The 19121-nt window shown below is 49.7% G+C and overlaps 2 protein-coding genes across 4 annotated transcripts in view; one reads left to right on the plus strand and one right to left on the minus strand.

The window, feature by feature from the left end:
* Positions 1-6629, plus strand: part of CEP63 (centrosomal protein 63) — a 137266-nt gene extending 130637 nt beyond the window's left edge. Inside the window, exon 13 of the mRNA XM_030934193.1 lies at positions 5658-6629. Within this exon, the coding sequence (XP_030790053.1) occupies positions 5658-5714 (57 nt within the window). The 3' untranslated portion in view covers positions 5715-6629. The remainder of the gene's footprint in view (positions 1-5657) is intronic.
* KY (kyphoscoliosis peptidase) overlaps positions 1-19121 on the minus strand; it is a 50402-nt gene that overhangs the window by 9587 nt on the left and 21694 nt on the right. For all 3 annotated transcript variants that reach the window (XM_030934264.1, XM_010364845.2, XM_010364846.2), the window contains 5 exons: positions 18069-18131; positions 15370-15452; positions 11056-11164; positions 9456-9573; positions 669-857 (listed from right to left, as the gene is read on the minus strand). In XM_030934264.1, the coding sequence (XP_030790124.1) occupies positions 669-857; positions 9456-9573; positions 11056-11164; positions 15370-15452; positions 18069-18131 (562 nt within the window). The remainder of the gene's footprint in view (positions 1-668; positions 858-9455; positions 9574-11055; positions 11165-15369; positions 15453-18068; positions 18132-19121) is intronic.

Consider the following 19121-nt stretch of genomic DNA (forward strand, 5'->3'; position numbering starts at 1 on the left):
TGTTTTCGAATAAAAAGGGATCTGAGCTGCTGATAGCATCATGATCCATGAAGAATATTGTATGTAGCCTCAGGTTAAGGCCAGGGTTGGCCAGAGCCCCAGAGGACAGAAATGCTCCAGTCCCCTGCACCCCAGCCGCCCTGCCCCACTGTGCCTCACAGTGACCCTGCACCGCCAATAGCGCCCCTTCCCCCAAAACCACAGCCCTTTCCTCAGAAATGTGATATGGTCTCACTCAGACCAGAGAGGAGAAGGAGCCTGGTGTCTGGGCAAAGTAGTAAGAGAGCATTCTGGCATTTGTGCCTGGTAATGCGGTCAATGGCCAAAGTCTGGAAGGGAACCTGCCAACAACTAAACAAGGCTATTAGCCCTGCCTTTCCTCATGTGTGACCTGGGGGCAAATGCTCCAGGCTTTCAGTGCTTTGGTGGAGGGAGTTATAGGGAGTCAGAGGGGGGTGTTTGTCAGTGGAGGGTGAGTGGCAAAAGGGTGTGGGTCCCCACAATTGGCCTGGAGCCAGCCCACTTCAGAGCCGGGGAGGGGTGGGCGTGGGGCCTCCTGGCTTTCCTTCCCCTCCCGCTTGGCCTTCTCCACCTGCTGCTTCATGCAACCCGGCACCTCTTCCACTTCCACCTGCCAGACGCCCAGCAGAACTGAGACAAGTACTTACAGGAAGGTGAATTTGGAGGTAGTGGTGTCCACCAGGCCGCTGCCCCAGGTGCTGTCCACCAGGTGCCATCTTCCTTCCAGGTACACAGCATTCCAGGCATGGTCAAACTCCCCCGAGAAACTCTGCCCTGTCTGGTAGCCGAAGCCCTTGGAGTAGCCAGGCACGGTCATACACTGCACTCCGGCGATCCTGGGGGCAGGACAGGGGGTCTGAGAGGGGGATCCTGCTGCGACTTGCCTCCAAGTCTGTCCATGGTCTCAGGTTTCAGGCATGTTTGCTGCCCATCAGTCCTCCCTGTCTATCCTTTTTCTTGCTTCTTGTACTCACATATAAACAGCCTTGAGGACTTTTATCTCTGGGCATGGGGCACAGGGAGATACAGTGCTGGCTGGTCCTGTCGGTACAGACTGGCTGCAGTCTCCGCTGTCTGCTCCTCCCCTGACACCAACACCATTCAGATCACTTCTGAAATGTTCATCCCTAGAGCCTGCTTGACACGCTCCTCAAGCAGCTCTTCAGCAGGAAAAAATGGGGGCAAGCGTGAGGTTGGCTTCAAGAAAATAGGAGCCGGGGAAATGACAATGTTCCTGCAACAAAACCTACACGCAAGGGGTGAGCACAGCTGCTGGGAGAACCAGGGCACTTCTGGACATGTGACTGAAGAGATGGGTCTCGTGACACGCGTGAGATGTTGGGGGGTTGCTGGTTGTGAGGGTACAGAAGCCAAGCCCTACTCCCCTGCTATTCCTCCCAAGGATGCCTGCACGGGAACCCAGGGGCAGGCAGTGGGTGTCTCCAGCCCTGGCCCAGGGAGGACTGGCCAGCTGCCAGTTTGCTCAGGTCTTACTGGTGGGCCTGTCCTTTGTGAACATGGTACAAGAGCCATCATGGTGCATTCAGGTCATTTGCTGACTGCCTGCCCTGGCCACAATCCTGGAGTCTTCTGTGGCCGCCCTGAGGGGAATGGAAACGCTGACCAGTCAACCTGAGCTTTGGGGTCCTTTTGACATTGTGCTCCCCACTGCTCACGGCAGAGATGGCACTGCTTTCTGGGAACCAGGGTGGGAAGATGGGCGTGGGTCATCTCCGGGGACGACATAAAACTAGACATTTGGAGCTGAAACCCTGAGGCCCAGGCCTGGGCTGTGGGCACCAGCCCAAGGCCAAAGCAAGACCCCGGGTATCCTTTCATGGCCAGCTGGTCTTGCTCCTCAGCAGCCCTGCTCCCCCGAGGACAGCCAAGGTGGGGGGACTGTGCAGACAATTTCACTGGTAGTCTGACCTAGGGACATCCCATGCTAGCCCTTCTAGGGCCTTTGTGTAAATTAGAAAAGGTGCCCCTTCCTCAAGATATTTTCCTTGCACTCATGGAAAATTGGTGTAATAGATACACAACCTGTGAAACCGAGGATGTGCTTGATGCCCCTTTGATGGGGCTCCTTTGAGCACCACACAAGCTGCTCAGTCCCAACTCAGTGCTGACCCTGTGCTCTACTCTGCTGAGCTGAGTCTGCAGACCAGGATGTTGGTGGGACCTGTTTCAGTGAGATGGGCCCGTGGGGGTGGGGCCCTTCCACAGACCAGGGCTCCAGCCTCAGTTGCTGTAAGCAAGAGGGCCATGGAGCCTTCCAGGGTAATGGGGTGAAATGGCCATGCATCTACTATAGGAATGGGGGGAATCTTCCCAGTAAAAATGAACATGTAATTTAAAATTAGCGAAATATTGGATTAAATATTACTAATATATGTCACTTGCTGAGAGAGTAATTGGGATCAAATGTGATGTCCTGAGGGTTAACAGATTCTACTTTCCCTGCCCTCATTGTTTCTTCACATGCATGCAATGAGGATGTGTTACAATGTCTGCCTTAACCTCTGATCACCTGCAGAAAGTCCGGGTCACTAGTGCTGAGGTTCCTTAGGGGCTTGGAAGTTTTCCAGACCCCACCCTTTTGCCTGCTGTTTCACAAAAGGAGGTTCAGGCCTCCTAAGCCCTCTAAGGAATCCCATGAGAACATACCAGCTGGGCTCTGTGAGAAGGCTTCTTGGAGCACTTGGGGGCATGGGGACAGACTGCAAGAGAAACTAGATCCTGGTGTCATGATTTTCTGCTGGCAAAGGCCATAAGCCACTCCAGGGCAGAAGGAGGCAGTAGCTGAGGAGACCATGGAAGGAAGGGGAGCAGGTGCAGCCTGCATACCTGGAGTGCCCTCTCCTCATTTCTCTGCAGTGCAGAGAGTGGAGGGTGGTGGGGAGTGCTGGGGGATGCAGGGCTGAGGGGGTTGTTTTCAGGATGAGGAAATCTGGATGTTTTTATAGTCTGAGAGGAAACAGCTAGCAGAGAGGGACCAGTGGAAAGCAAGGCCAGAAGAGTGGGTGGAGGTGTAGGGGTGGGATAGACATTCGATAGGAGGTGGGGTCCCATCTACTCAGAGACTGGGTGAGGAGAAGAAATGTTGTGAAAAATACTTAGTGAGCTTAACAGTGCCCCTGACACAACGTGAACTGACAACAGCATGTCAGTCTCTCCAGTCAGTACAATGTCATGTCGATGCTGTGTGTGTGTGTGTGTGTGTGTGTGTGTGTGTGTGTGTGTGTGTGTTGCCTGCATGCACAGAGAAGGAGGGGCAGGGAGTGAGAGGGGAAGAGATGGCACAAAAGGCACCTGGTCTCTTGGCAATGGGATTATAGGTGATTTTAATTTTTTCTTGAAACTTCTCTATATTTTCTAAATTTGTAATAATGATTATGTGTTACTTTGAGAATTGGAAAAAAACCCCATAAATACTACTTAAAATTATATTCTTCAGGAAATTACTTTCCATTGCTGCCTAGAACGTCTGTGCATATCACTTTCTAGGATGATGTGGAGGGATAAGGGGAGTCCTGGGAACAATGGGGCTTGGCGAATGGCTCATTTTGCATTAAGGTGAACTGATTTAGTGGAGCTGTGGGCCTCTGGACATGCTGCCCACTGACGCTTGTCCCCTGCTCAGAGCCACCTGGAGTCAAGGAAGGAAGGAGAGGAATTGAGCATTTGTGCAGCCAACCTCCAGGTGGCGGGGTAAATCAGAGTGGGTATGGAATGTCCTCCTGGGAGAAGCCATGTCCTAGGCCATGTGTCCAGGGGGGCATCCTGCCCTCAAGGGGGTGAAGTGGAGGCAAGATTGGAAGAACCAAGTCAGGGAGCAGCAGTAAGAGTGTGCCCCAGTCCTGGAAGGAAAAGGAGGAGGAAGAAGCGAGGGGCAGGGATGTCCACCTGTACTGCTCTGAGTCGGGGTGGTGGCCCCAGAGCCAGGAAATAAGGTCACCTCTCAGGTCTAATGGTCACCTCATGGGTGACCTTGCCAGGCTCATCATGGGCAGTGAGAAAGGTTGGCATTAAATGATCTCCAGGGGTTGATTCTTCTCTGGCAGGCTGAGGAGAGGCTGGGAAGGCTGTGGGAAATGCCTGGGGCAGAAAAAAAGATGAAAATATAAACTCAGCTATAAGCTTATGCCATGCTTGACTCTGATATAAGGATATTTTATTACCTGGCAGCAATGTGCCAGATGAACTGGACAAAGAAGGTCATAATGTAAAGCATTATTGTAAATATGCCATAATTCTCGTGCAAAATAATCTGTATGTATAAGACAATGATTGTGGAACTCACAGGAGTTTTGTCTCCAGCCGCTCTCACTAGCCAGGATGAACCACAACTCTTTCATGTCATCAAAAGATCACTGGCCGCACACGCTGTGTATAAAGCACTGTAGCAGGGAATACTGTAACATAACGTGGCACCATACAATGCAACACAATGTAACAACATAATAAAATATGATATCCCAAAAATAAGCCTCAGTGGCTGCCCTAGATGTGCTGACAGTTGGAAGGAGGGTGGATATGGGAACTGTTACTGGAACTGTCTCCAGAACTTTGCTTATAAAATGCCAGTCTATAAGCAAAGTCCCGGAGAACCCAAAGGTGGAGAAATTAACTTTGCAGGCAGGAGCTCAGAGAGCATTAAGGAGGGGCAGATCACAGAAACATTTCTACCTCCTGAAGAGCTCCGACCAGCCATCCCAGAGCCTAAAATATCACCCAAGGAGATTTATTTAATGACCTCAGACTGCAGAATCTTCACTTCTATTTTACAGAACTGACAACCTCAATTCCACCTTCATAGTTCATGGCTGATAGGTATCCCAAGCCACAGCGAAAACATGGATGTAAGATGCCCTGAATAAGCTTCCAAGGAGCAACCTGGAGGATTTGGAGAAAGCTGCAGTCCCCTCTCCAGCAAATGTCAGGGCTCAGGGACTCAATCAGAGAAGCCCGAGGGCTGCAAAGGACCACATGGCCACCAAGTGTGGCCTGATGGGAAGAGACTGAACAGAGGGGCAGCCAAGCAGAAGGCAATGTCATTGCCTGGGTACCCTTGATGAACCCTGAAGCTGCTGACTCTTCTATGGATGCATTATCCTTATTATTTAAAAAGATCTGCGTGTTCCAGTTTGGTGCAGTGTATCCTAGTGTATTAATTTGGTATTATTTTATACTGAGATGGTCCAGGCCCTGCCATACGAACTGTGTGATGCTGCTACAGTCAGCAACAATGCCAGGCCCCAGCAGCAGTGTGGCTGAAATATCTGGGTGGGCAGGTGCACCCTCCACCAATGGGCTCTGACCACAGTAGACTTTCCCAAATCTGATCACCTCTCCCAGGATGTCTGAGCCAAGTGGGGGAAAAAGGGAGGGAGTGTGCCTGTAGGAGAGACAATGAAGCATGCTTTTCTTTTGCTATTTTGTTGAAAATACTGTGGTTTCTATACTGCAGCAGGACAAACAAACCATGACTTATCTTTCACAATTTATGTACTTGATTTCTTATAATCTGACAGTGTGTTTATATTTCTCCCATGTGCTCTCTTTTCCCTTTTCTTACACATTACCCTTATAGCTAGGTCAATAACAAGTAATCTTGCTAATAATTCTCTCTCCAGGGCCCTGTGCAGAACCTCATGAGACGTGACTTCAGAGGCCTCCTCTCTGACAGGTGAGGGAGGAGTCAGCTGTTCAGAGAGAGAGGCTGCCTTGCCTGGGGACACACAGCTAGCCAGTGGCTGAAGAAGCAGTGGATGCAGTTGTCTTGATGCATAGTTCAAGAACCTTTGTGTTACACCAACTCTTTTGTAAATCAAGATTTTGTTTTGGTCTATACACTTATAGGTGGTACAGAGATTGAAATGAAAAGATGGTTTGCACTAGTGACATAGCTTATCTTTGTGAGTGCCATCCTTTGGTGTAGCTATAAGGGTGGGGGGCTAAGATGTCTCTTTCAGAGGCCTTATACACCAGCATCACTTTTGGTGATAATTTAAGGTTATCCAATGAATCTGCATCTCCCAGAAGAAGGCTTAGATGGCCACTCCCTATCTTCTGGCGCCTTTGGAACCAAGTGATGTTTTAGGATTATAGGGGACATACTGCTAGCCAGAAGCAGCCATCTGACTGTACACACTACTGCCCCTGCTCTCGGTGACAGCTAGAGGATGGGTGAAAAGCCAGCTGACATCTGATTGGTGACAACCAGCTCCCTCAGTGTCAGGGCTCAAACCGGTAATAAGCGCCTGGCTTTATCCAAAGTCTCTGAAAAACCTGCTAGCTGATGATGTGAAAGCCATGCTAACGGAAAGAGAATTTACTGGAGACTGACTCAGGGGCAGCAGTCTGGGGAATTAAGCTTGGCTCCTGCGAGGAAATTAGGCAGAATCAATTAAGGATGCGGTCAATTGAGGCAAAGAGACATTAATATTGGATGGTAGAAAGTCAGAAGGAAACTGGACCAGCAGTTACAAGCTATAGCACTAACCAAAAAACCCCACATCAGGGACTTGGAAAAGACAGAAGGAAATGAATGAAGTTGTGAAAATATCTGAATTCCCCACCAAATTACTTTATTAAATCAGTCTTTAATGAGGCAATTTCAGGGAGGTAGAATGGACTGGCAAAAAGTAATGATGTCTGTGTGGGTACAACTCTTTCTAAGAAGCCACCCTGACAACGAAGCAGGGATAAATCGGCAAGTGTGGATTACATGTCCTCAGTTATTAAGGAATTAGCTAATTAATTTACCAAACTTTTGGCAGTTATTTTCAAGGTAAAGAGAGTTAGTAGAGGGATGCATAGATAGGTTACTGATCTTTAAAGAAAAAGTTAAAGGAATTCAGGGGACTGTGAACTACTGTTACACAGCTCAGGCGATGTGAGGAATTTTGCACATGGTAATCACCATGTTGGAACTAACTTTAAATGATGCAAAATGTTAGCGAGAGTTTCACTGATAAGCTGCAGGCCAGAATAGGGCCATTGTTAAGTATCTGGACCTGGGCAAAAAGCTGACAGTTTCACTCAAGGCAAGTGTCAATTTTCTGAATCTATGTAGGCTGGCAGAGTCTGTAGGAAAGTTCCACAGAGCAAAAGAACTCCAATCAATACTCAAGAAAGACAAGATAGGTTAAAAAACACCCACCCCAAAATCGGGTTGGTAAACCCCAAAACTGCAGTCTCATTGAGTCCTATAGCCCTGCCAGGTATAGATGAGAGCACTGAGGCTGCAGAAGGTTAAGTGCCTTACCAAAAGGAACAAAACAAATAGGTGGTAAATTAAAAACTGGGAGCCAGGTCTTTCTGGCTTTAATTTTGGCACTCCTTCTAAAGGATGCTAGGATGCTTATACTGGATCAAGGAGGCGATACCACTCTAAGTGGTAGACCCAGGTCTTTCTAGCTTCGAATCTGGCATTCCTTCTACAGTATGCTAGAAAGCTTATACTGGATAAAGGAGGATATATCCTGGAACTTGGAAAAAATGCTAAGCGTTTTCAAATTTGCAAAATCAGATGAAAATAATCATGTTCTGAAAGATGCTAGGCACAAATGGAGCTAAGACTTGTGGCTATTTCATCAGTTAAAAGAGAATAAAGGCCGGGCATGGTGACTCAAGCCTGTAATCCCAGCACTTTGAGAGGCTGAGACCGGCGGATCACGAGGTCAGGAGATCGAGACCATCCTGGCTAACATGGTGAAACCCCATCTCTACTAAAAAAAATACAAAAAAACTAGCCGGGTGTGGTGGCGGGCGCCTGTAGTCCCAGCTACTCGGGAGGCTGAGGCAGGAGAATGGTGTAAACCCAGGAGGCGGAGCTTGCAGTGAGCTGAGATCCAGCCACTGCACTCCAGCCTGGGTGACAGAGCAAGACTCCGTCTCAAAAAAAAAAAAAAAAAAAAAAAGAGAATAAGTCCCATTCCACATAAGTCTGCTAGGAATATCCTGTCATTTCCTGTCATTTCTATATGACAGGGAAGGTTGTGGGCTGTCCTGGAGTGGGGCCTGGAAGGAGCACTGGGGAGAGGGAGCAGATGTGTATGCAGAGGTGGACGGGAAGGTGGTGTCACACAGTGCAAGGCTGGAAACTTGGCTGAGGTCAGATTTTGGAGGACTTTGCCAGACAGTGTGATCCTTTAGTGGTGTTAGGAACCCAGGACCAGGGGAGCCTGGGTAGAGAGGCCAGTGAGGATCCAGGTTGCTGGAGAGGCCCACAGGCAGCAGGGGGTATGCTTGGGTCCGGAGTAGGGGGTGGGAAGCAGCCAGGGTGGCATCTCCTGTACCATGACCCACTGTGGCTGCCTCTGGGGCTGTGGTCTCAGGGAATGGCCTTGAAAGTGAGAAAAGGGAAGAACAGGGAGCAGAGCAGGAGGGTTAGAGCAACTCAGCAGCCGGGTGGGTGTGTGTTATTGGCAATGGTGATGGGGGGCAAGAGGCAGCACAACAGGGGGTTTGGGCCAGGAATAGGTTGCGTGCACCCAGTGCCCAGCAGCTGCCGCCTCTGCAACACTGAGGCCATCACAACTGCCTGCCTGTGGACTAAGTGTTACACTTGGTTTGATGAATTGCCACCTGCAGTTCTGGTGGACTGACATCTGGGTGCCTGAGAAGACTCACTCCCAGAAGCCTACAGAGACAGTGGGCAGCCGTTCATCCACCCCCTGGGGAGATGAACGTTCATCCACCCCCTGGGGAGAGGTTCTTTGATGGCCCCTGGGCTAGCTGACTGTTTTCTGGGGGAATCCAGCAGACCTCAGAGGGTAGGCTCAGGAAGCTGTGGAGGTCAGTGGCCATCCCCTCCCCACACCCCACATCTTAAGCCTGTTTTGAGTCACTGGGAACCGGCAATGGTCCATTCTCCTGCTCAGGCCAGAGCTGTCTCCCACCCCAGCAACCTGGCCATATGCCCACTCCCAGAGTGCTGAAAATGGAGCCCAGCGACTCCAAGAGAAGCTGCTTCCTAGTGATTCAGCTGTCCAACTGACAAATCTTTTCAGGTGGGAGATCTTTTGTTTCCCCCAAAAGAGGCCCCCTGTGTCAGCCCTGAGGACAGCCTTTCACAGTCCCCTTGGCATCTGCAGCCACTGTCCTCCCGCTCCCAGGCCTGCTATTCTTTTAACCTTCAGCTGCATAGAGATGGGAGAAGGCGGAAAAAAGGCTTTTTATAACCAAATTATCTCTGTGCATTCATCTGCCATTATGTTAATGCATCGCGAAGCCCGGCAGATGGTACAAAGTCAATTATGCTGGTGTTAAAAAGGGAGAAATTGACCTTTTCAGGACTCACTTGGGTTCCAGAGCAGAGTTTGCAAACTCAGGTTTCAGGCCTGGCATGTGGGCAAAGGCACATGGCAGTGTGGAAGAGGGAGAGGGATGGATCTGGTGGTCAGCACGGGGACTCCTGTCTCTCGTACCTGCACATTCTCTCAAAGAGGCCAGCATAGCCATCACAGTTGGTCTTCTGGGTCCGCAGGATGTCAGTGGGTTTGAAGGCTTGGCGGTCCTTCTCCTGAGCAGCTGCAATGTCGTACTCTACAGGGCAGGTGAGGGGATCATGAGGAACCTGAGCCTGGGAGGCGAGAAGACTCCATCCCCACCCCTAGCTGTGCTCTGGCCATCACCAGCCCCAGGAAACCACAGTGGGCTGAATGGAACTACAGCCCCAGCCCAAATGGGATCTGGGAACTGTCACCTCTTTTTGCAAGTGGTGAGAGGAAGAGCAGGCCTTGGCAGAGGGTGCCACCTGGCTCCCCAAACCCCTGAGGAGGGGCTAGGAGGAGAAGGGACTAGGACAGTGCAGGGGCATGGGGCTCTCTCTGCGAATCCCCACCACACAGCTCTGCACACAGTTCCAGTGAAATCACTCATCCCGTCTTCCTGCAGCCTGGAGGCCTCATGCTGACCCATGGGGCACACAGAGCTCATCCCCAAGTGGAGAAGCCTGCTCTCCCACAGCCTGTCACTTCACTAAGGAGGGGATGAAGACATTGCAAAGAAGCCTGAGGCCTGCGGTGAGGCCGTAAGGCAGAAGTCTCTGTAGCCACTGAGGACCCAAAAGGACTGTGTATGTGTGTATTGGCATGGGGACAGGAGTGGTAACGAAGTCCTATAAATGTCCTGTTTCTGACCCTGCCTCTTTAAGGCACAGGCACAGCTGGTGGAGTTGGGATGGGAGCTGGAGGTCTCTCACATCCTCAGTTTGGACCTCCTACCTGTGCCTGGCAAGCTCATTCTCTAAGCTGCATTCTGAACTGTTGTTCCAGAAGAACAAAAGAAAAGCCCAGTGGCAGCAGGCTGAGAAAGACCCAGCTGGTCTTTATGTCAAAGGACTAGGAGTCCACCTCGTGATCTGGCCCTGTCCGCTCTCATTTGTGTTTGCAAGGGGGCAAGGGGCAGCATCCCTTAGCCACCACCTCTACAGTTCTGCATGACCTGGGAGCTTCCCAAGGCCATCCTGTGGAGAGCTGTGGGCAGCTGCATAGGCCTAGGTCCCTCAGGTGGCTCCAAGAACCTTGGAGACTGGGCTGGGACCAGTGGTCAACATTGCTAGTGTAGGAGCAGGAAGTGGAGAACCCACTTTTCCTGGCTCTGGTATTTAATGAACCCTCTGGTATTGCAATCACTTTTCAAACAGCTGCAACTTCTCCCCACCAATGATCATCCTTCTTTGAGATGACCTGCTGCTCTGGGCTCTCACCTCTGTGGAGATGAGACAGAGGGAAGGCTGGGACAGAGGGAAGGCTGCTGCTGGATGAAGTTTCCAGCTCTGGGCACTGGCTACCGGCAGAAGGCTGCAAGGGATTCTCCTCCAACTAACTTTCATGGAGACTAATAGCACATGGTAAATTTTATCCTCCTTGGTAACTCTCTGGTTCATCAGTCCAGTCTCCTGGGCCCCTCTTCCCATCCACTTTTCATGTCACTCTGCACACGTGAATAACCTGATAGGAGCAGAGGCCTTCAGGGAAAGGAAGCAAGGGATTCTAGAGCCAGCAGTGCCACAGGTGGGCCTACCTATGTGATGGCAGATCCAGATCCAGATGGCACGGACCCTTTCCAGGTCAGTATGGGCCTCCTGGAGCAGGTCACTCACCAGTTCGTCTAGGCCATTCTTGGCTGTCACCTGGGGAGCAGGACGGGGATGCTGTATTAGGGCCTCGAGGAGGGGCTGTTGGCGGCCCAGCACCTTGCACCTATAGCCAGTGCTGCTCTTCCCCCAGGCAGAGAAGCTGGAGGAGAGGCCCTGAGGGGCAAAGGCTGGCTGAGGACCAATTGGGAGGAGGTGGGGGACGTTGGACAGGGCAGGTGGTGCTGACCAGCTCAATCACAGGCCCTAGAGCCACCACAGCTTTTCTCTGCAGATCTGGGGGCTAGCCAGGCAGGCATCTGGACAGCGGTAGCAGCCCCTGGTCATGGTCAATACTAAGGATTTAACATAATCCTTACCAAAATTCCGATAGATTTTGGTGCTGAAATGGAAAAATCAGTTCTCAAATTCCTATACATTCCAAGGGGCTCCACAAGTAACCAAAACAATTTTGAAAAAAGAACACATTTGAAGGACACAAATTTCCCATTTTCAAAACTTACTGTAGAACTACAGTAATCAAAACAGTTTGATATTGCCATAAAGATTATATAGACAAATGGAATATAACTGAGAGTCCAGAAACGGACCCACATATCTATGGTTAGTGGATCTTTGACAAGGGTGTCAAGTCCGTTCAGTGGGGAAAGAAGAGTCTCTTTTACAAATGGTGCTGGGACAATTGGGTTTCCACACGCAAAAGAATAAAATTGGATCTCTACCTCATGCCATATACAAAAATCAACTCAAAATGGATCAGTGACTCAAATATAAGAGCTTAAACCATAAAACTCTTAGAAGAAAACACTGGGGTTAATCTTCATGACCTTGGATTTGGCAATGAATTCTTAGATATGGCACCAAAGGCACAAGCAACAAAGAAAAAAACAGATAAAAGGCCATTCGTGAAAATAAAAAATTTCTGTACATTAAAGGATATCATTTAGAAAACAAAAAGATAACTTACAAAATGAGAGAAAACATTGCAAATCATATATCCAATAAGGGTTAAATATCCAGAATATAAAAAGAACTCCTAGAACTCCACAAAAACAAAACCAACCAAATTCAAAAAGGGGCAAAGGACTTGAACAGGTATTTCTGTAAAGAAGATATACAAATGGCCAATAAGCACATAAAAAATTGCTCAACATCCTTAGTCATGAGAGAAATGTAAATCAAAACCACAATGAGATACCACTTCAGACCTACTAAACTGGCTATTGAAAAATGAAACCAGAAAATAATGTGTTGGCACAAATATGGAGGAATTGCAACCCTCGTACGATGCTGGTGGGAATGTAAAATGGTGCAGCTGCTGTGGACAACATTTTGACAGTTTCTTCGAAAGTTAAATGTAGAATTATCATATGATCTAGCAATTTCAGTCCAAGGTATACACCCCAAAAAAATGAAGGCAGAGACTCAAACAGACATTGGTTCCCCAATGTTCATTGCAACACTATCCACAATAGCCAAAAGGTTAAAAAACATCCATCCACGAATGAAAGAACAAATAAAATAGAGTATATACAGTATATATACTATATAATGGGAATATTATTCAACTATAAAAAGAAGGAATTAAGTTCTATATATGCTACAACACGGATGAACCTTGAAAACATGATGCTAAGTGACATAAGCCAGACACAAAAGGACAAATATTGTATGATTCCACTCATATGAAATATCTAGAGTAGAAAAGGTCATAGACAGTAAGTAGAGATTACCAGGGGCTGGGGGAGGAGAAATGGGAATTTCATTGCTTAATGGGTCCAGAGCCTCTGTTTTGGGTGATGAGTATACAATATTGTGAATATAATCAATGCTAGTGAATTGTACATTTAAAAATTATTAAAATGGCAAATTTTATGATAAAAAAGAACAAATTAGTTTTCTTCCTAGGGGCCCTCAGGGAAACAGGGCTGAGGTTGCCGGAAAGGTGGCCCTGACCATGTTTAATCTCTGTAGAGAAGCTGGGGCAATGGGTCCTGCAATGGTGCCCACATTCCCCGCAGCCCCCAGCTTGAGGATATTAGAGGACCTTGTTTTCAGCTGGAACCATCTCACTGCTCACAAGGGACTCCAGGACCCACCTGCTGACCACTGGCCCAGCACAATGGCAGCCTGACCTCTGGAGACCTCTGGGCCCCTGTTCTACTCTCTCAGTTGCTTTCTGTTTCATTTTCTTCTATGTCCAGCTCCAACGCCACAGACTTTGTCCTTGTCCCCGTCCCAGGGCCCCGAATGGTACTCAGTATTGCTGGCCTGCACTGCAGCCTGGAGTCCTGACTTAGCCTTCTACTTCAGTGCCATGGCTTCTGGTCCTTTGGTCCCCACCTCCTGGCCCCACCTGGGCCTGGCTTGCTCTGGCCACTCCCTGCTCTGTGGCTGGGTCTCTGGCCTCTGCTGGCTTCCTGGCACTGTTCTCTGAGTATGGCTAGCAGCCTGACCCATCCCTTCTGATGGCCATTACAAAAATCCGGGCCCTTTGCAGACTCCTGACCCCACCCACTTCCCTCACTCACAGGAATGGCCTGGCCTCCACTTCACAGCAGGCCAGGTGGGACTTCCTCACTAAGAGCCTCATCCTCCCCTCCTGCTTCAGCTATCTCTATGTCTCAGATCTTCAGGCTTTGCAGGAACTTTCCTTCTTCAATCAGTGGCCTCCTTCTCCTATGTCCTCACCTCCTCCCTTCCTTTCCTGGCTGCCCCATGCCTCCTTGTTCCCCCACCTTGGGATGCCCTCCCAGTCTCCTCAGTTCTGCTCACGTCTAGCCTCCACTTCTCTGCAGTCTCCTGTGGGATCTTCTCCTCACTCCCCACTACTCACCTCCTGCTTGCTCTTCCACCCACCTGAGGTCTGAGGCCTGAGGCCTCCAGCCCCTGTGCACTGCCCCTCTGGAGGTAAGGTGCACTTTGATGCTGCAGTAGCCAACAAGAGTCTGCCCTGATCTCACTTGAGCAGATAGCACAGCTCACACTGTTGACCACGCCTGCCCCAGGGAGCCCCTCCCTAGACCTTCCAGAACTCTGACCCTTCCTGGCCTTGCCCCAGCCTCTTTGATGGCTCCATGCCCTATGGGCTTTCTCCGCCCCTGCAATATGATGCCCAACCTATGGCTTCAGCTCTTAATGAAATCTGATGACTCCCAATCAGTGTCTCCAGCCCAGACCTTTCCAGGCTTGTATATTCAGCTGCCCAGGGGGCAATTCCCTCAGATGTGCCACAGAGAGTAGGGCCCCTCATATCCCAAACACACTCACCCCCTAAAACCTGCTCCTTCTCCCTTGCTCCTCATGGGGAGGCACTGATCCACCCTCCAGGAGTCAATCCAGCTGTCTGGGAGCCCCTCTCCCCCACCTCCCACCCACTCCACACCTACTGTGTGATGGAGTTCTTCCCCTCTGCCCCTAGCTCAGGATTGGCCTTTCCACTCCTCTGTTTCCTCAATGTCTCCACTTAATCCAGGTCATGTCTTCTGCCAGGACAGGAGGATGCCCTCAACTCATGTCCTTACTTCTCATCTGGCTTTCTTGATCCATGCACCCACCATCCACTCATTATTTCAACAAACAAGGTTCCTGAATACCTACAAGGTGGCCTTTCTAAGACCACTTAATGTCCTAACTTCACAAAAGTGTTCAGCACCTTGTTCCTCCTATCAGACTCTCCGTGCTGAAGCTCCTGCCTGGCTCCAATGACTCCCATATGTCCCTAGTGTTTCAGCTCTTCATCTGCCCCTCCCACCTGCACCTGAGACATGCTCAGGCCCAGAGGCATGAGAGCTTGGCAGCTCATGCACTTCGGAGGTGAGCATGGCTGTGATTATAGTGGTCATGGCCATCTACATCCATGGTCCTCCCATCCTCTCCTCCCTTCCTCCGTGGACTGGAGGCGGGCATAGCTTAGAAGCAGAAATGCCAAAAGGGGCATGGAGAAGGCAGGTCAGGGCTGGCCAGAGGGGCCTGCCAATGAAGAGCTCCAGGGTGTGCGGTATTGGGTGGGAGCAACAGGATCATGGGTGGGGTGGGGGATGGAATGGCCTCTGGCCCTGGGCAGGGGCTGCTGCTTTGTGCCTTCCGTCCCCATCCATATGCTATGAAAAGGCATTCCAGGGCCATCCAACCAAGCCACTCAGGTTATGTTCAGGAGGTGTCTGGGGAGAGGCTTTGCTGCCCTAGAACTCTTGAGCCACCTCGAAGGGGCCCATGGTCAGAGCAGCCAGCTCTCTTACCTGTGAGGCGTAGAGATCCAGTTTCTCAAACTGCCGCAGGTCCAGGGAAATGGATTTCAGGCTGGATCGATCCCAAGGGTAGGCTGGAAACACAGGGCAGCTTGGTCAGCAGCTGAGACCCACTAAGGAGGGCTGCCTGGCCTAGGCCTTGCTGTCTCTTTGAGGAGCTGTGACAGTCCAACTTTTAAGACAATTCTCAAAGCCTGAAACATTGAGCCTAAGAGCTATATGGGAACTTTCCTAGAAGGGTCCCCTGATCAAGTTAGTTTGGGAACTATGGCAACTCCCATAGTCCTCTTAGAGGCCTACAGGGAACATACGCCTATTGCAGACTCTGAGAAGTCAGAAGTAGGAAACGGGCTTAACCTCAGTTAACCCAGCAGTTCCCAGACATATTGATGATGGAATCTCCTTTTCCCCGCCATTTGGTTTTCCATGGATTCCCTGTTATTTTCCCCAGGAATGAATGCTCTTTGGGGAGTGTCCAGGCAGTGCTGCTTGTGCTCACAGGTTCAAGGAGGGAGGTCTGTGCCACAACCACAGCGCTGGGGTGGAGATGCCAAGGGACACCTGGGTGGAGAAGGAGGGCATGGAAAGGCCAGGCCATCTGGGTCCTGCAGGGTAAGGTGTGTTTGGCACCCAGACAGGCTTCCTCCTTTGCCTTTGCTCAACTGGAGACTTGAGCATCTCAATCATGTGTGATGGCGTTCTGGTAACAGGGCCCTGAGAAAGGCTGGGCCTCCAAATCACTCATCTATGCTTAGCCTTACTCACAGGGAGCCTCCTGCTCAGAGACGAAGCGATGAGTCAGGTCTCTGAGACAGAGCTACAGGGAGGAGAGAAAACTTGAGACCAGTGCTGATGCAGGGCCAGCAATCATGCAAGCTTCCCACTGGACACAGGACAGCTATAATCAGCTGCTGCTAGGGTGCTGCTGCAAGGTTGCCTGGCCAATGGTTAGACCAACAGATGCATGGACAGCAGACCCCTGTCCCAGCCCAGAAGACAGCCTTGGCTCTGGCAGATCCTTTCTTAACCAAGGGTCCCTGAGTCAGGCAGATCAAAATCAGGAAAGCTGGATGAGAAGACAAGATAGGGATGGGAAGAAGTTGGGACCAAAGAGGAACTGAGCCCCTGACCCAGGTGGACCCACCCACCTTCAGCCTCCATGTGCGGAGCCTCTGGGTGCTGGGCAAGTGGGGTGTGCTGGAGAGGCCCCAGGGTATGGTAGGAAACCTGGGAAGAGTAGGGCCATGTGAGAAAGCACCTGATGGGCCTGCACTTCTACCTTGGTTCCAGTCTGGTTCTGACCTCCACCTTGCTGGGAGGGACTGGACCCAGCTCCCCGGCCTCAGGTACACATCTGTGGGATTCCCGGGAACATGAACAAGATGGCAAATCATGTGATGTTAGTGTCACACTGCTCTCTGGGAGGGTGCAGGGTGTGGGGCTCCTCTGCAAGTGCATGCAGGGAAGGACATGTGGCCTCCCTGCCTGGTGGGGGACACTGCAGGTGCATTTGCCCATACATCCTCAGGGCTGCCGCTCTCAGTGAGAGTCCCTTAATCTGGTGCTATTAGACCTGAGAGATGTGGGGAGAAGGTGGGGAGGGGTGTGTGTCACCTCTAGACCTTGCCCCAGCCCCTTTATGACCCTCTTCTGGGCCAGCATGGTTTGAGAGGCAATGCCCACTTACTGGGGAGCTGACCAATATTTGGGCCCAGGGGTTTCTTGCCTGGCCACCTTGACTTATGTCATCAACCCCTGCCCTGTGTGGTCCAAATGCAGCCAGAGAAGACTGGGGATACTCAGGCAGGCCCCTGCTGAGCCTTCCCCCTTCTCAGTGCCCTCCCCCTCTGCAGAATCTGTTCCTACCATTCTCTCACAAGAGTCATCAGGGTAACCTAAGTGCATTCGAAGTGGACTCACACATCCAACAGATTTCCACTCAGTATAGCTCTGCAAATGATGCCTTCCTGCACTCCTATTTAGAATAAAGGTGGCATTTCTAAAATGCTATTGAAAACCCTATTACTAGTTTTCCTCTTTCTTGGTTCCATTTTCCAATATCTGAACGTTAAAAATGCCCATGATTTATACCTCATTAAATCTACCTGTGAGGAGATTATATAAGATCTAAATATGATTCTACATGAATACATTTAATATATCAATGCCGTTAAATTATTCTGATTTTAAAGCAAAACAATAGGAAGAAGTATGGAGCTGCACCCAGCCTTAGATAACAACTGGTCTACTAAGGGGAAACTGAGGCACAGGGAAGGCAAATGAGTGGCAAAAGCAGGATTCCAACACAGGCTGTCTACCATCCCTCTCATTCCTCTGCCTCTCTCTGCTTATTCACATGCCTCCTACCTTACAGACATTTGGCATTCCATTTAAAGTTAACATAATCCTGAATTATGATTTTAATATATTTCCTATAATGGTCTGCCTTGTTATTGAGGGGTGTACACTTTAGCTTTAGGATGACATCTGGTGCATGAGCTTTTTCCTTCTCCACCTGTATCCATGGCAGACATTGCTAATCAATCATGACACTCTTCCCCTCCTGAACCCAAAGGTGGCCCCAGCCTCTCAGCATAGTGACCCAGGAAGCAACGGCCAATTGGAGATTAGTCTATGGGCTAACCCCATGTGCTCTCTTGAGAATTCTCCTGGAAGACTCTGGAACTTACCATGGGCATCTTTCCCTCCAGGTTGCCGGGGTCTTGTGTTTCCATTTTTATCACCTTGTAAACCTACAATATTCCAAAGATTAGAAGTATAGATACTTCAGAAGAAACAGAAATGCAAGCACTGATGACTCATCTTCTGGTGGTCCTTGCTTTTGACCCCTCCTCTGTACTCTCCTTTTCATAGCCTCCTTGCTCCCACCCCACTGACCACAGAATTGCTGCTGGAATTGCCAGGAACTTCCTTGTATGGTAGAAGGAAGACTAAGAACTAGGAAGTGGCTGACAAGAAAGGGAGCTGCATTCTGCAACTGGAATTAGTATTTGCTCTGACCTAACACTTTGGATGATTCAGTGGGTCCTCCTGGAACCTGGTGTTCCTGCCCTCTTTTGGATTTTCCTGCTTTCTTGAATCCACTGCCAGATAATGCTGGGATAAGAACTGACCATGGATGGAAACAAAGATGCAGAAAGGGGAAAGCAGTTCGTGTGGTGGTCAAAACCTAGAAGGGTCAGTTCATAATTAAATTATTCCTTGGGAGGATTAAAGGCCAACTGAATCCCATAAATCTAAGACTGTAAAGGCAGAATCGTAGCCAATAGTTATTAGACTCCCTGGGCAAAAGGAAAGGAACTTTTCCTGCTTATCTGGAACCAGGTCAGGAAGATTTGGGTCCCTGATGGGATCGGGGGAGTTGAAGGTGGGGATGCCAAGGCAGGTAGTTTTATGCCCCTGAAGGCCACTTTAGGCTATAAATATACCAAAGAAGATTGCAACCACACACAGGTCATTCTGAGAAACAGTGCTCCATTTATTTCTCACACCTGCATTTTGCATTTCGCACCTACGTTTTTTTCCCACCTACGTTTTTGATAGAATGATAAAGGTTCAAAATGATAGCTAGCATTTGTTACACACTTACTATGCCTGGCTTGGGCTTTACATTTACTCTCTCATTTAACTCATTATAATCTTATGAGGCAGATTCACTTATTTTCCTTCTTTTCTAGATGAGAAAACTGAGTTTAAAAGAGGGGTTAGGCCACTGGCCCAAG

Source organism: Rhinopithecus roxellana, chromosome 1 (genome assembly GCF_007565055.1).
Source record: "Rhinopithecus roxellana isolate Shanxi Qingling chromosome 1, ASM756505v1, whole genome shotgun sequence".
NCBI classification, from domain to species: Eukaryota; Metazoa; Chordata; class Mammalia; order Primates; family Cercopithecidae; genus Rhinopithecus; species Rhinopithecus roxellana.